At 35.3% G+C, this 11715-nt stretch overlaps 2 protein-coding genes across 2 annotated transcripts in view; one reads left to right on the forward strand and one right to left on the reverse strand.

Moving 5' to 3' along the window:
* The first annotated feature begins 3164 nt into the window (after window positions 1–3164).
* Window positions 3165–7472, forward strand: LOC115236331 (exocyst complex component 6B). Its single transcript, XM_029808713.1, has 13 exons — window positions 3165–3357; window positions 3882–4047; window positions 4186–4472; window positions 4566–4668; window positions 4775–5017; window positions 5082–5249; window positions 5325–5396; window positions 5857–5991; window positions 6062–6432; window positions 6503–6737; window positions 6802–6943; window positions 7018–7204; window positions 7276–7472. Exons 1-13 carry the CDS (start codon window positions 3287–3289, stop codon window positions 7400–7402), a joined length of 2307 nt encoding a protein of 768 aa, XP_029664573.1. The 5' UTR covers window positions 3165–3286; the 3' UTR covers window positions 7403–7472.
* Window positions 7473–8099: 627 nt separating this feature from the next.
* Window positions 8100–11715, reverse strand: part of LOC115236332 (eukaryotic translation initiation factor 4B-like) — a 4331-nt gene continuing 715 nt past the window's right edge. Inside the window, exons 3-12 of the mRNA XM_029808714.1 lie at window positions 11000–11181; window positions 10759–10866; window positions 10443–10671; window positions 10018–10245; window positions 9654–9924; window positions 9356–9401; window positions 9161–9266; window positions 8945–9050; window positions 8789–8855; window positions 8100–8713 (exon numbers count right to left, since the gene is read on the reverse strand). Coding sequence (XP_029664574.1) covers window positions 8645–8713; window positions 8789–8855; window positions 8945–9050; window positions 9161–9266; window positions 9356–9401; window positions 9654–9924; window positions 10018–10245; window positions 10443–10671; window positions 10759–10866; window positions 11000–11181 — 1412 coding nt within the window. The 3' untranslated portion in view covers window positions 8100–8644. The remainder of the gene's footprint in view (window positions 8714–8788; window positions 8856–8944; window positions 9051–9160; window positions 9267–9355; window positions 9402–9653; window positions 9925–10017; window positions 10246–10442; window positions 10672–10758; window positions 10867–10999; window positions 11182–11715) is intronic.

The following is an 11715-nucleotide window of genomic DNA, read 5'->3' on the forward strand; positions in this document are numbered from 1 at the left end:
ATTTTGATCGATTTTTTACACTCCGTACACCCTCGTGACTTGGGGTAAAAAAAAATTTTTTGAGAAAATGAAAAAAATATATAGATCCAAAACACATCCCACGCGATTCTCTATCGATTGGTATAGTCATATTTTGATCGATTTTTTACACTCCGTACACCCTCGTGACTTGGGGAAAAAAAAATTTTTGAGAAAATGAAAAAAAATATATAGGTCCAAAACACATCCCACGCGATTCTCTATCGATTGGTATAGTCCAATTTTGATCGATTTTTTACACTCCGTACACCTTCCTGACCTAAAGAGAAAAAAAAATTTTTTTTTTTAAATGAAAAAAAATATATGAGTCCAAAACACCTTCCACGCGATTCTCTATCGATTGGTATATTCCAATTTTGTCAAATTTTAGTCGATATTTTGCGTTCCGTATCATCCCTTGAGACTTGTAAATTTCTACACCCGACTCCAAGTATACAGGGTCCAAAGGGTGAGTCCTAGTGGGGTGGAGTTCGGGACCAAAGTTGTAGCCCTTCGCGAGACCGATCGATGTCCCTCGGAAGACAACCCTCCCCCGTCAACGGTTTCCGAGTTACGGACCCAAAATGGCAAGGGGCGCTTTGCACCCCTATAACTGAGGAACGGAGATAGATATCGACGCGAAACAAACGCCAGAATCCGTTTCGCGTTACCAATTTTCGATTTCCGTAATAAAAAATTGCAAAAAAGCTGGAACACCGTAACCCTAACCGTAACCCAATGCTAACCGTAACCCAATGCTAACCGTAACCTTTCTTATTACTTCCGTCGCGAATCTCTTAAACGCGCAAAAGATGTTATATTTGCGACTATCTCCTTTAATAATTAAAAAAAAAGAAAAGAAAAAAGCCCTCTCTCATGTTCCACACGGCCTTTTATATCTCTCCCTACTCTTCTAGTTCTCCCGCTCTCGGTGTCCCTTCTCCTTCTGAGAACGCCTCCTGGGTGCGCGCTCATACTGCGCTACATTATATGCACCAGGTACACCCTGTAGCCCCCTCCGATGGTGCACCACCTTGTCGTGGTGGAGGGGCTCCCCTTCCATTCTTGGAAGGAGTTTAAGAGTGCACCAAACTCGATCATCGTGTGAATGGGTATTGTTTTTATTTATTTTGGGTGAATGGTCTGGAGTGGTTTGCGATATTGCGGGGGGTTATTGGGGGGTTATGGGGTTCTTTTTTTGGGAGATTGTGTGGGTTTGAGGGGGGTGTGTGTGGGTATGGGTGTGTGTATTGGGGATGGGTGGGGTGGGTTGGGGTTTTTATGGGTAAGAGTAGTTGGGGTGGGTCTGGGATTGGATGTGGGATCGAGTGGAGTTGTGAGGTAGGTAACCTCAGGAAAAAAATCCCGGGCAGGTCGGGCTCGTCAGGCGTGGTGAAGCCAACCGACCTAGGTGAAGAAAAACACCGAAATTAAACCATCCTTTCTTGATACGCAATGGACAGTACAACCAAGGATAAAAAGTTTACTGCCGCAGCGGACTTTGGATCCCGCAGCGACCGGCGTGGGAGGGATACAGTCCCGGTTCCCCCCTCGTCGTCATCCCACGACGGGCCACCAGGGGTGTTGCCAACGAGCACCCCTGGCGAGCGAGCTATCGCCGGTGATAGAGAGGCAAGGGTGGTCGTGCGGCGGATCGACCGACCGGGCCCGGTTTCGACTAAATCGAAGTCCCGGTCGCGTTTGGTCTCGGCCGCGCAGGCGCACCCATACAACCAGGATGAGGCGGGTCGGGGCAAGAGCCTCACCCGCCCAGAAGAAGAGAAGACGGAGGATCCGTTGCAGGGGGGCAGCATCCGCTCCACCCCCGCCTCCTTCTCGAGGTCCTCGCAAGTTAGCGAGGACACCGAGGTGTACGCGTCTCCCGATGGGGATGACGCGATGGAGGCTGATGACCTCCCCAAAAAGAGGGGAAGAGGGCGACCGCCCACTACGGGCGAGTTCGTGGGCCTCCGCGAAAGGCGTGAGGAGGAGGTCGCCCTCAAGAGGAAAAGGGAGAGGGAGCGTAGGGCTAGGAAGGCCCCATCGGAGGATGCTCCCCTCCCTCCGCCGAGTAGGGACCTTAAAGGAGCAGTATGTTATAAACATGCAGGAAAAAAAAATATGAAAATTATATCCTTTAATCCTTGATTAGATTCTAATATTCTGCTGGGGGATAGTAACGTGAAAGGGAGAGGGAGCGTAGGGCTAGGAAGGTCCCATCGGAGGATGCTCCCCTCCCTCCGCCGAGTAGGAACCTTAAAGGAGCAGTATGTTATAAGCCATGTGATGGCACCTTAAGGCTGCCATTACATGATAGCATTGAGCGTCAAGCGTCTGCGCAGAAACCATCCCGCAGAATTCTCAACATGATTGATTCCAGTTTCTGGCGGCTAATAGCATGAAGAGTCACATGAATTCGGTCGAGATAAGAAAGATTATGTTCTGATGTACAATGATATAATTTTGATGTACAATTGTTAATACTGAAAATTGATTTTTATTTATATTATATACAATAGATATTATTATTAAACAAAATATATTATAAAATGCCACTACCCCCCGCCAGAATATCAGAATATCTAATCAAAAGAATTAAGGAATATAATTTTCAATTTTTTTTCTGCATATTTACAACATACTGCTCCTTTAAATCATTTCCTACTATTAATAGTAGTTTTGCAAACTGTGTTATTTTGTCATTTGTGAATCCGTCCTTGTAACGTAGTATTGACGTTTTTTAATATATTTTTGATTAATAATAATAATAACATACACACACACACACATCTATTACATAATAAAATTAATAAAATAAATAGAATTCTAGGCAACAATATTCTGCACAGACGCTTAAGGCCGAATTCACACCTTGGCAGAAAAGCAGAAAGCAGAAAAGCGGAAGCCAATCAGAACTCGTGCTAGAAAAGCAGAAGCCAATCAGAACTCGCGCTGAAAATAAGGAGTACATTCTGCTTTTTTAGCGCAAGTTCTGATTGGCCTCTGCTTTTCTGCTTTCTGCTTTTCTGCTTTTTGCTTTTCTGCCAAGGTGTGAATCCGGCCTAACGCTCGACGCTCGATGCTTGACGCTGCCATGTAAAGGCACCTTAATACATACTTTTTGGGATCAATTTTTTGGTACAGTATATAAGGGAGTTAGCGATCTAGTAATATATAAAGTCTGTGCTTGTGGCTCGGTTTCTGACTTTTATTCTGTTTCTAATGTTTTGTAAGCTTTAATCCTTTTTAACGATTTTCGGATTTGGCGATGATGCAGCGATACGATATTCTGATTCAGGAAATCGAGGGCATCGACGATTATTTGGGCCCGACTTTTCGGTAAGTAAAATTAATAAATCGTGTTTGTAACCACACGGGTAGTGGTACATATTTTCGAAGAAAAAAAAACTATTTCTTCGTTTAAACGAAAAGCTGGAATTTTATGCGTATATATATATACTTGAGAATAGTTTTTAAGAGGATTAGCGGTAAACCTATTTATATAATATAATATTTGAAGCGAATATTTAACGTGTCAAGATCGTCGAGTGTCATGATGCTCGAGCACAAATATCATTCTATGAAATAGAATTTACTGGTACTAATAGAGAGAGTATTAATCTTGTTTCCGATATTATTAAAATGATAAAATGATACCCAGTATCATTTTATCATTTTAATAATATCGGAAACAAGATTAATACTCTCTCTCTCTCTATTAGTACCAGTAAATTTTATTTCATAGAATGATATTTGTGCTCGAGCATCATGACATTCGACGTTCTTAGCTTAAGAAATTCGTATGATTAAAGATGATGAAAAAAAAAACCAAAAAATATTATTACGTTTGTTTTGTGTTGTAGAGCAATTTATGATGGACATGAACATCAAAAGTTTATGGAAAAACTTGACGATTGTATTAAAACTCATGACAAGGATATCGAAAGGATGTGTAATCATCATTATCAGGGATTTATTGATTCTATTAGGGAACTCTTACAAGTTCGCTCTCAAGCCCAACAACTGAACGTTAGTGTTATTTCTTTTTTTTTTAAGTAATAATAATAATAATGTTATAACGACTCGATAGCACGGTAATGTTGTGTAATATATAAAATCTAGTTTTATATGTCAAAAATGTGTTATCTTTTGATATCTAAAATGCAGGCAGAAATATTAGAGCTTGATAAACACATTACTGCTACATCCACCAAAGTGATTGAAATGGGTGAAGAACTTGTAAAAGCTCGCAAGGTTGAGAACAATATGGCTGCTGCTGTAAACAGTCTCACTATGTGCCTTCCTGTCTTAGCCGCATATGCTAAGTTGCAAAAGCAATTAAAGGACAAACGTTTTTATCCGGCATTAAAAACACTGGAACAGTTAGAACATCGTGATTTGCCAAAAGTTACAAATTATAGATTTTCTTTTCAAATCACGCAACAAATACCACGGTAAATTTAATTAGAAGAATTATTTGCGAGTATTTTCTTGTTATACGTATAGTTGTGAAAAAGAGTATATGTATAATATTATCTTTGTGTCAGATTGCGGGAAAATATAAAAGATGCCTCTATGTCTGATTTACGAGATTTTCTAGAAAATATTAGAAAATATTCGCCAAAAATTGGTGAAGTTGCCATGAGACATGTGGGTATAATTTTTTTTTTTTCTACACCTTCCTTTTTGTATTGATATATCTATATCGATATTATGTATGTATAATTTATTAACTTTGGCAATTTTTTTATATTAGACTGCTGAACAATTAGCGACTGAAGCGGAAATTATTGGAAGGAAGAAAAGAAGGTCTCGTATCAATGATCGATTAAATGAGGCTGAAGAGGAATTGAGTGCTCGAGACTTGATGGATTTCAGTCCGGTATATCGATGTATGCACATTTATACCGTGCTTCGAGAGGAAGAAACTTTTAAAATGTATTATAGACAACAGAGAAAACAACAAGCTAGACTAGTTTTACAACCACCTATTAACATGGTAAATCCATTTATTAAGTATCAAGCCATGTGTTTATATGTTAATAAATATTTTTTATTTTTAGCATGAGAGTACGATCGGATATCAGACTTATTTGCAAGGTATTATTGGTTTTTTTGTCATAGAAGATCACATATTGAATACGGGTAATGGACTAGCTACTCGCGCGTATTTGGATGAGCTTTGGGACATGACATTATCCACGATAGTCGATGCTTTACGCACACATTCGGTAAATATATCGTTATTCTCAATGTTATATGGTCGTTATGATTAATATAATATGAAGAAATATGTATTTTTTTAGGCATATTGCACAGATGCTACACTCATATTAAAAATCAAGAATCTCATTATGCTATTCAATACTACCTTAAGGGTAAGTAATAAAGTTCATCTTTCATTCTTTATACAGGATGTTCCCAAAATCACCGAATGTCTCCTTTTAATAATAGATTTGGTTAATTTGGGAACAGTTTTTCCTCGACGAAAATGTCGAGACGTCCATTTCCGAGTTATAAGCATTTGAAGAAGGAGAGCTTTTTGCAAATTAATCTTTGTGGATTTAAAAGATTAACGAAGCTACATTCTTCGATTAATTTCAGGTAGAGTTTACTTTATATAATAGAATTTTTAAGTTTAGTTGTGCAAAGATATACGAGAGGGAAAAGGAATCTTATAAAAAAATAATAACCTTCCCTGACATTTCTATCGAGAAAAAGTTATTTCCATATTAGTTGGAGAATCTGTTATTAAAGGGATATTTGGTGATTTTGGGACACCCTGTATATACGTTTATGCGTATGTAATTTAAACAATTTTTTATCTGTTTTAAACAGAATTATGGCTATTCCGTAGAACAACTTTGGGATTTATTACAAGAAATTAGAGTGCATTATAACGAAGTGCTAATGAAACACTGGGTTCAAGTTTTTAGGAATATTTTAGACGAAGATAATTTCTTGCCGATTCAAGTAATTATAATGTCGTAAATACTTCATCTATTGACTTTCTCTGACTTATTGCTCGATTATTATGCTTCAGGTCACAACGCAAGCGGAATACGATCAAATTCTTAATCTATTTCCTTATCATGATAAAAACTTGCAGGAAGCCGAGTTTCCCAAAAAATTTCCATTTTCGGACATGGTACCAAAGGTCTATCAGCAAGTGAAAGAATTTATTTATGCTTGCTTAAAATTTTCAGAGGATTTGAATTTTACCCAAACTGAAATTGATGAGATGATATGCAAATCGACGAATCTTTTACTAACGAGAACTTTCAGCGGATGTTTATCGTCATTGTTTCGCAAGCCTTCCTTAGCGCTTTTACAAGTAGTTCAAATTATAATAAACACAGGATATCTCGAAAAATCTACAAAATATTTGGAAGAATTTGTTACTAATATTACTGGGTAAAAATCTAGTATATTGTTTATTCTTTCTTTTGTAGATCATTATATATATGTATAATAAATTTTTTAGCACGTTACATCAAGGGCAATTGAGCTGTGTGGGCGTTGAATCTGCCATGTTTCGAGTCGCGCGAGATGACGCCGAAAAACAGATCTGCGATAAATTGAAAAACAAGTTGGATGAATTTTTAGAATTGGAGAATTATGATTGGAATTTAGCGGAGCCTCAAGGACATGCTTCGGGATTCATTACGGATCTTATAGCTTTCTTGCGGAGCACTTTAACATGCTTCACTAATTTACCAGTAAATATCACAATATGACGATCGTGTGTTTTCGAAATACTATAATTGATAATTCATATTTTAGGACGAAGTAGCTCAAGTGGCATGCAAATCTGCGTGTTCTCACATTGCTAAAGCCATATTAGATATATTAATCAGTGAAGATGTGAAACAGATATCTATGGGCGCGTTGCAACAAGTTAACTTAGATACGATACAATGTGAACGTAAGTTTTATTATATATATATTTTATCTCTCGATATATTTTTAAGGAAATTCAAATCTTATTGTAACTTCCAGAATTTGCTGCTTCCGAGCCAGTCATTGGTCTACCAGAAGGAACTTTATTGCAATACTTTTTGCAATTAAGACAATTACTAGATTTATTTATGAGCTGGGATTGGCCTACCTATTTTCATGATTATGGTCAGGATTCTAGTAAATATAATTTAGTAACTCCAAATATGGCTGTGCTTCTACTAGAAAAGTATGTGTATTATTTACATCTTTTGTACATTATTAATGTATACAAAGTCTTAATAATATATATTTTTCTAGATTGAAAGAATCTGATAAAAAAACCATGTTTTCTGTGTTGAAGAAAAGTGAAAGGGATAAAAAGAAATTGCTTGAAACTGTATTAAAGCAGTTGCGGCAATTGGCACAGACTACCCAACAGCAGTAAAAGTTGCAATATATTTAATGTAATGTATGTGTTCTAAGAAAATGTGTAAATATATAATTTTTATAAATAAGTATATTACAAAAATTCGATTCTTTATAATGAACGTTACAAAAATTGTTTCATGTATTACTTGATTTTTTTTACCAAAGACGCCTTTTGGTATATGTTGTATATTTTGTAAATATTCTTTGATTCTACTGGTTATTTTTTAAATAGATGACTAAACTTTAAGTGCATTGTAAAAATAAAAAAGAAATTATATGAAAACATGATTTTAAAAAATGCTTTCTTTTTAAGTTTAATCATTTCTTATATATTGTCCGTTTTTACCAATATGATTTAAAATTAATTATCAATTAACTTCATAACATTAAAATTAAAAAATTTCTATTATATGTAATCTATCCCATAATCGTATCATTACAAATTTTGATGTCATTCTGCAGTTTATCAACCATCGAATTAAAATCACTGGTAGAAACGGGCATATGAGTTTCGAAAAACAATAAAAAATCGCAAACATTTTTATTACTTAAATTTACAAGTGATTCTCGTGTTAAAATATTTTGCTTTGCTAATTTTTTTTTAAACATTGTATACATTCAATTAACAAATTCTTTAAAATGTAATATTTGTGTGCTTATGCGCGCGCTTACATGCATGTATGTGCAGGGAGAATTAAGAATTAAACGATATTTATCTTCCCATATACTCTTATTAATTTAATTATATCCTTTTATATTGGCATTGTTATATTACACGTAAAGTGAGTCACAATATCGTACAATTATTGTACAACGAATTAAGTATGATGTATAAAGTTCCACAATTTCTATATCATACTTTGTATAATATAATTATTTTTAAAATCAAATGTAAAATGATCGATTGCAATGATTGCAATCGATGAGTTTACTTTGAAATCATAATAAATTTACGATGTTGCGATTTAATAATACCGAAACATATTTCGCGTGCATACTGAAATATAAAGTAAATATATATGTAGATATATATATAGATGTTTTTTTTTTGTATTGAGAAAATATTAAAATTGAGATTAAATACAAATCAACATTAATTCCAATAAAGTAATACCAAGAGTATAATGCCTGGCGTATAATGTGTGTGAATCCATACAATATTTAATAATGATAAAACAAATTATTGATATAAAATGCATAATCGTATGTTGCATGTGGCACAATTTCATCGATGATGCAAATTAAAAATCGATTAGGACTATTCATCAATATTATCGGGATCCACATCATCAGGTAGCATGGAATATTTGTTGGAAGCTACAAAATTCTGCGAGAAAAAAATCTTACTATTATATAACACCATTCATTAATATAGTTTTAAACAATAATTAAGTTTTCTCACCGGAGCTTGTTCATCCTTTGCCTTTGGCATTCTGCTAATTTCGTCCTTCTCTTTGTCTTTACGATCTCTAAATAACAAAGTAAATAAAGTAGAGATAAACGCAAAATACATGCTATGTAAATATATTCATAAATATATTTCTCTCTCTGTCAATACCTTTCCAAAGCCGCACGAGTATCTTTCTCAGTAGATTTATGAGATACTTTAAATGTTGGCGGTTCAGGACGCGAAGTTGGCGATGCTTTGGATTCATTTTGCTCTTCTACTTTGCAAATATATTTCAGTTAAATACATTACATGTCATATTTGATAGTACTTTTCTTCAAAGAATTGAAAACAAAGATTTTATAATTATCTGAAAATAATGTTTACCAGAACGCGCTAGTTGAGATCGCGGCGCAGATCTTTCGGCTCGAGTACCTTTGTCTTCTTCTGATCGCCAAGTCGGTCGGCTTCTCTCCTTGTCGTCGCGTCCTTCCTATAAATGGCAATTATTTAGCGCGCGTTGAATCACATATTTTTTTAATATTCCAAATATATTATTTATATTCAAATTGAAATACATACGCCATTACGTCGACCTGAAGTACCATCTTTACGTTCCTTGCTGTCCCTGAAAAAAAAATCTGAATTTTTAATAAAAATAAAAGACCGAGCGCTTTTTATATGCCAGCATGCACATATAGGGCACCAAATGGCATTTATAGTAGCAATGTCGAAAAATGGATGTAGCTAAATAATTCCAGATCTAAAAAGTGGATGTAATGGCGCTGCTGTGGACATTTAATTGTTGCATTAAAAAAACGGTCGGCGTAACCGTTCTTAGAGTCCAATCTTATCTTTAGATGTTAAAAATTATACATACATTTCTTCTCGGGATCGTGATTCGGCATAAGACTTGGCAAGACGCTCTTTTATTTCTCGTTCACGAGCAGTAGTATCTACAGGTTTCGCAGCGCCGAAAATATTGACTGCCGATATGGGTGTAGGAGCCGGAGCTCGTTGAGTTGATTCCGATCCCGTTGTTGATTTCGATTCCACCGAACTTTCTTCAGTTTGATCTTTCGAACTTCCAAGAGATTCCACGGGTTTCGTGCGAGGCTGCAGTTGCAGTTTCGGTCTTTGTCGCGACTCAGCTAAATAATAATAATTAAATTGAGATATAAATAAATCAGAAATACAACGTCTTTGGTCTATCTTATCATTTCTCTGGATAATTGTATACTTACGTTTCGCGTCTCGGTCTTGTCGGCGATCCCAATCGGAATCGCCATAATTGCGACGGGGTCCAAAACTGCTGCTTCGGTCCCCATCCCGATCTTTGCTTCTTCCTCTATCGCTATAACGATTCCAGTCTCTATCCTTACTATCATCTCTGAAGCCACTTTTTTCTTTAAATCCTTTATCATTGTTGTCTCTTTCGCGCCATGCACCAGGCTTGTTATCATAATCATGTCCTATTTAATACAAGAATATATTTTCTATTATAAAGTTGATTCCTAAAGAATATTTTTAATTTTCATTTGTAAATGTACAATTTAGAATACACACACACACACACACGCACACGCACGCACGCGCACACACACACACACACACACACATATTCTTTAGACACACACACATATATATATATATACACACACACACATACTGTCTCTATCATCTCGCCGGTCTCTATTGTCATATCGATCTTTATCATATCGACTGCGATAAGAATCTTCATCCTGTAAATCTTCACGCGGCCCACTTCTCCAATCGCCAGATGTACGCTCTGGATCATCGTAATTATCCCTACGATTGTCTCTGCCCATTCTACTGCCTCGACGATCATCATTACTGCTGTTTGAAACTTCGATTCTTACTCGTCTCGTCTTTATAGTCTATAAAGGATGTTTTTGGCATAATTTCAATAGCTCAAATTTTGATGTTGCTACTAATATGTATCATTAAATATCACATCTGCTTACTGTGTTCGTCATAGAAAGAGCATCAATTAGACTTTGACGATCTTCAAATTCAACATATCCATAGCCCCTAATTTTATTTGCATCTTTCGGCAAACGCATGTTGGATATCTGTACAAAAAAATACATAAATTGTGACTAACTTATATAAAAATAGAATTATATTTTCATATTTGATAATCAAAACAATTAAGATCTGTGTAAACAAAATCTTATATCAATAAAAATATTTGCAGAAATCGACCTTCATATCTGCAAAAAAGTCAGCTAAATCAGCTTCATCTACATCATAGGGCAGATTGCTTATGTAGGCTACATATGGAGGACTTGTAGGGATATTTTCTTCATCAATTCCAGGTCCTCGTGCAGCTCGAGGAGCTGTTGGTAAAATAACTGGATCTTTGCTGCTTCTTGATGAATATCCTTCTATAATGTTAAAAAAATATATATATAATAAGAAAAAATTAATAGTTTTGTATGCTATAATACTATATATATGTCACCAATTGCTTATAATTTTTCAGTCATAAATGTAATATAACATATAAACAATTGGCATAGTTAAGTAATTAGCAAAATAATTAAATTTAATAATAAATTTATTTATTAATAATTCGTTTATTTGGCAAATAAACTCTTATTTTGCATCTTAAGTAGCCAGTAAACGAACAATTTTCTAATCATTCATCTGGTTTCCAAACAATCAGTTTAATATTCTAATCCTTTATTGAAATTGTATCAGAAATTAAGTTAATAAAAACAGATATTATAAACTTTTAATCTCATTAGTCGCAGTCTCTCTATTTGCCCATGATAAAAACTTGAATACGAGAGAAATGTGTCATATAGCCATAGAACTATTAGAAAAGCACTATTAATCCGATATTACTACAACATATTTTATATGATATCGGTGTGTTTCTATCACTATTTTACGACACCAGATCATGCTGTATTCCT

The sequence above is a fragment of the Formica exsecta genome, unplaced genomic scaffold (assembly GCF_003651465.1).
Source record: "Formica exsecta isolate Colony F162 unplaced genomic scaffold, ASM365146v1 scaffold247, whole genome shotgun sequence".
Taxonomy (NCBI): Eukaryota; Metazoa; Arthropoda; class Insecta; order Hymenoptera; family Formicidae; genus Formica; species Formica exsecta.

Excerpts from the sequence above, each read along its gene's own strand:
- LOC115236331 (XM_029808713.1), top strand. The coding sequence starts at position 3,287 with ATGATGCAGCGATACGATATTCTGATTCAGGAAATCGAGGGCATCGAC. Across the intron at positions 4,473-4,565 it reads ATCACGCAACAAATACCACG|ATTGCGGGAAAATATAAAAG; the intron begins GTAAATTTAATT and ends TCTTTGTGTCAG. Across the intron at positions 5,992-6,061 it reads ATAATTTCTTGCCGATTCAA|GTCACAACGCAAGCGGAATA; the intron begins GTAATTATAATG and ends ATTATGCTTCAG.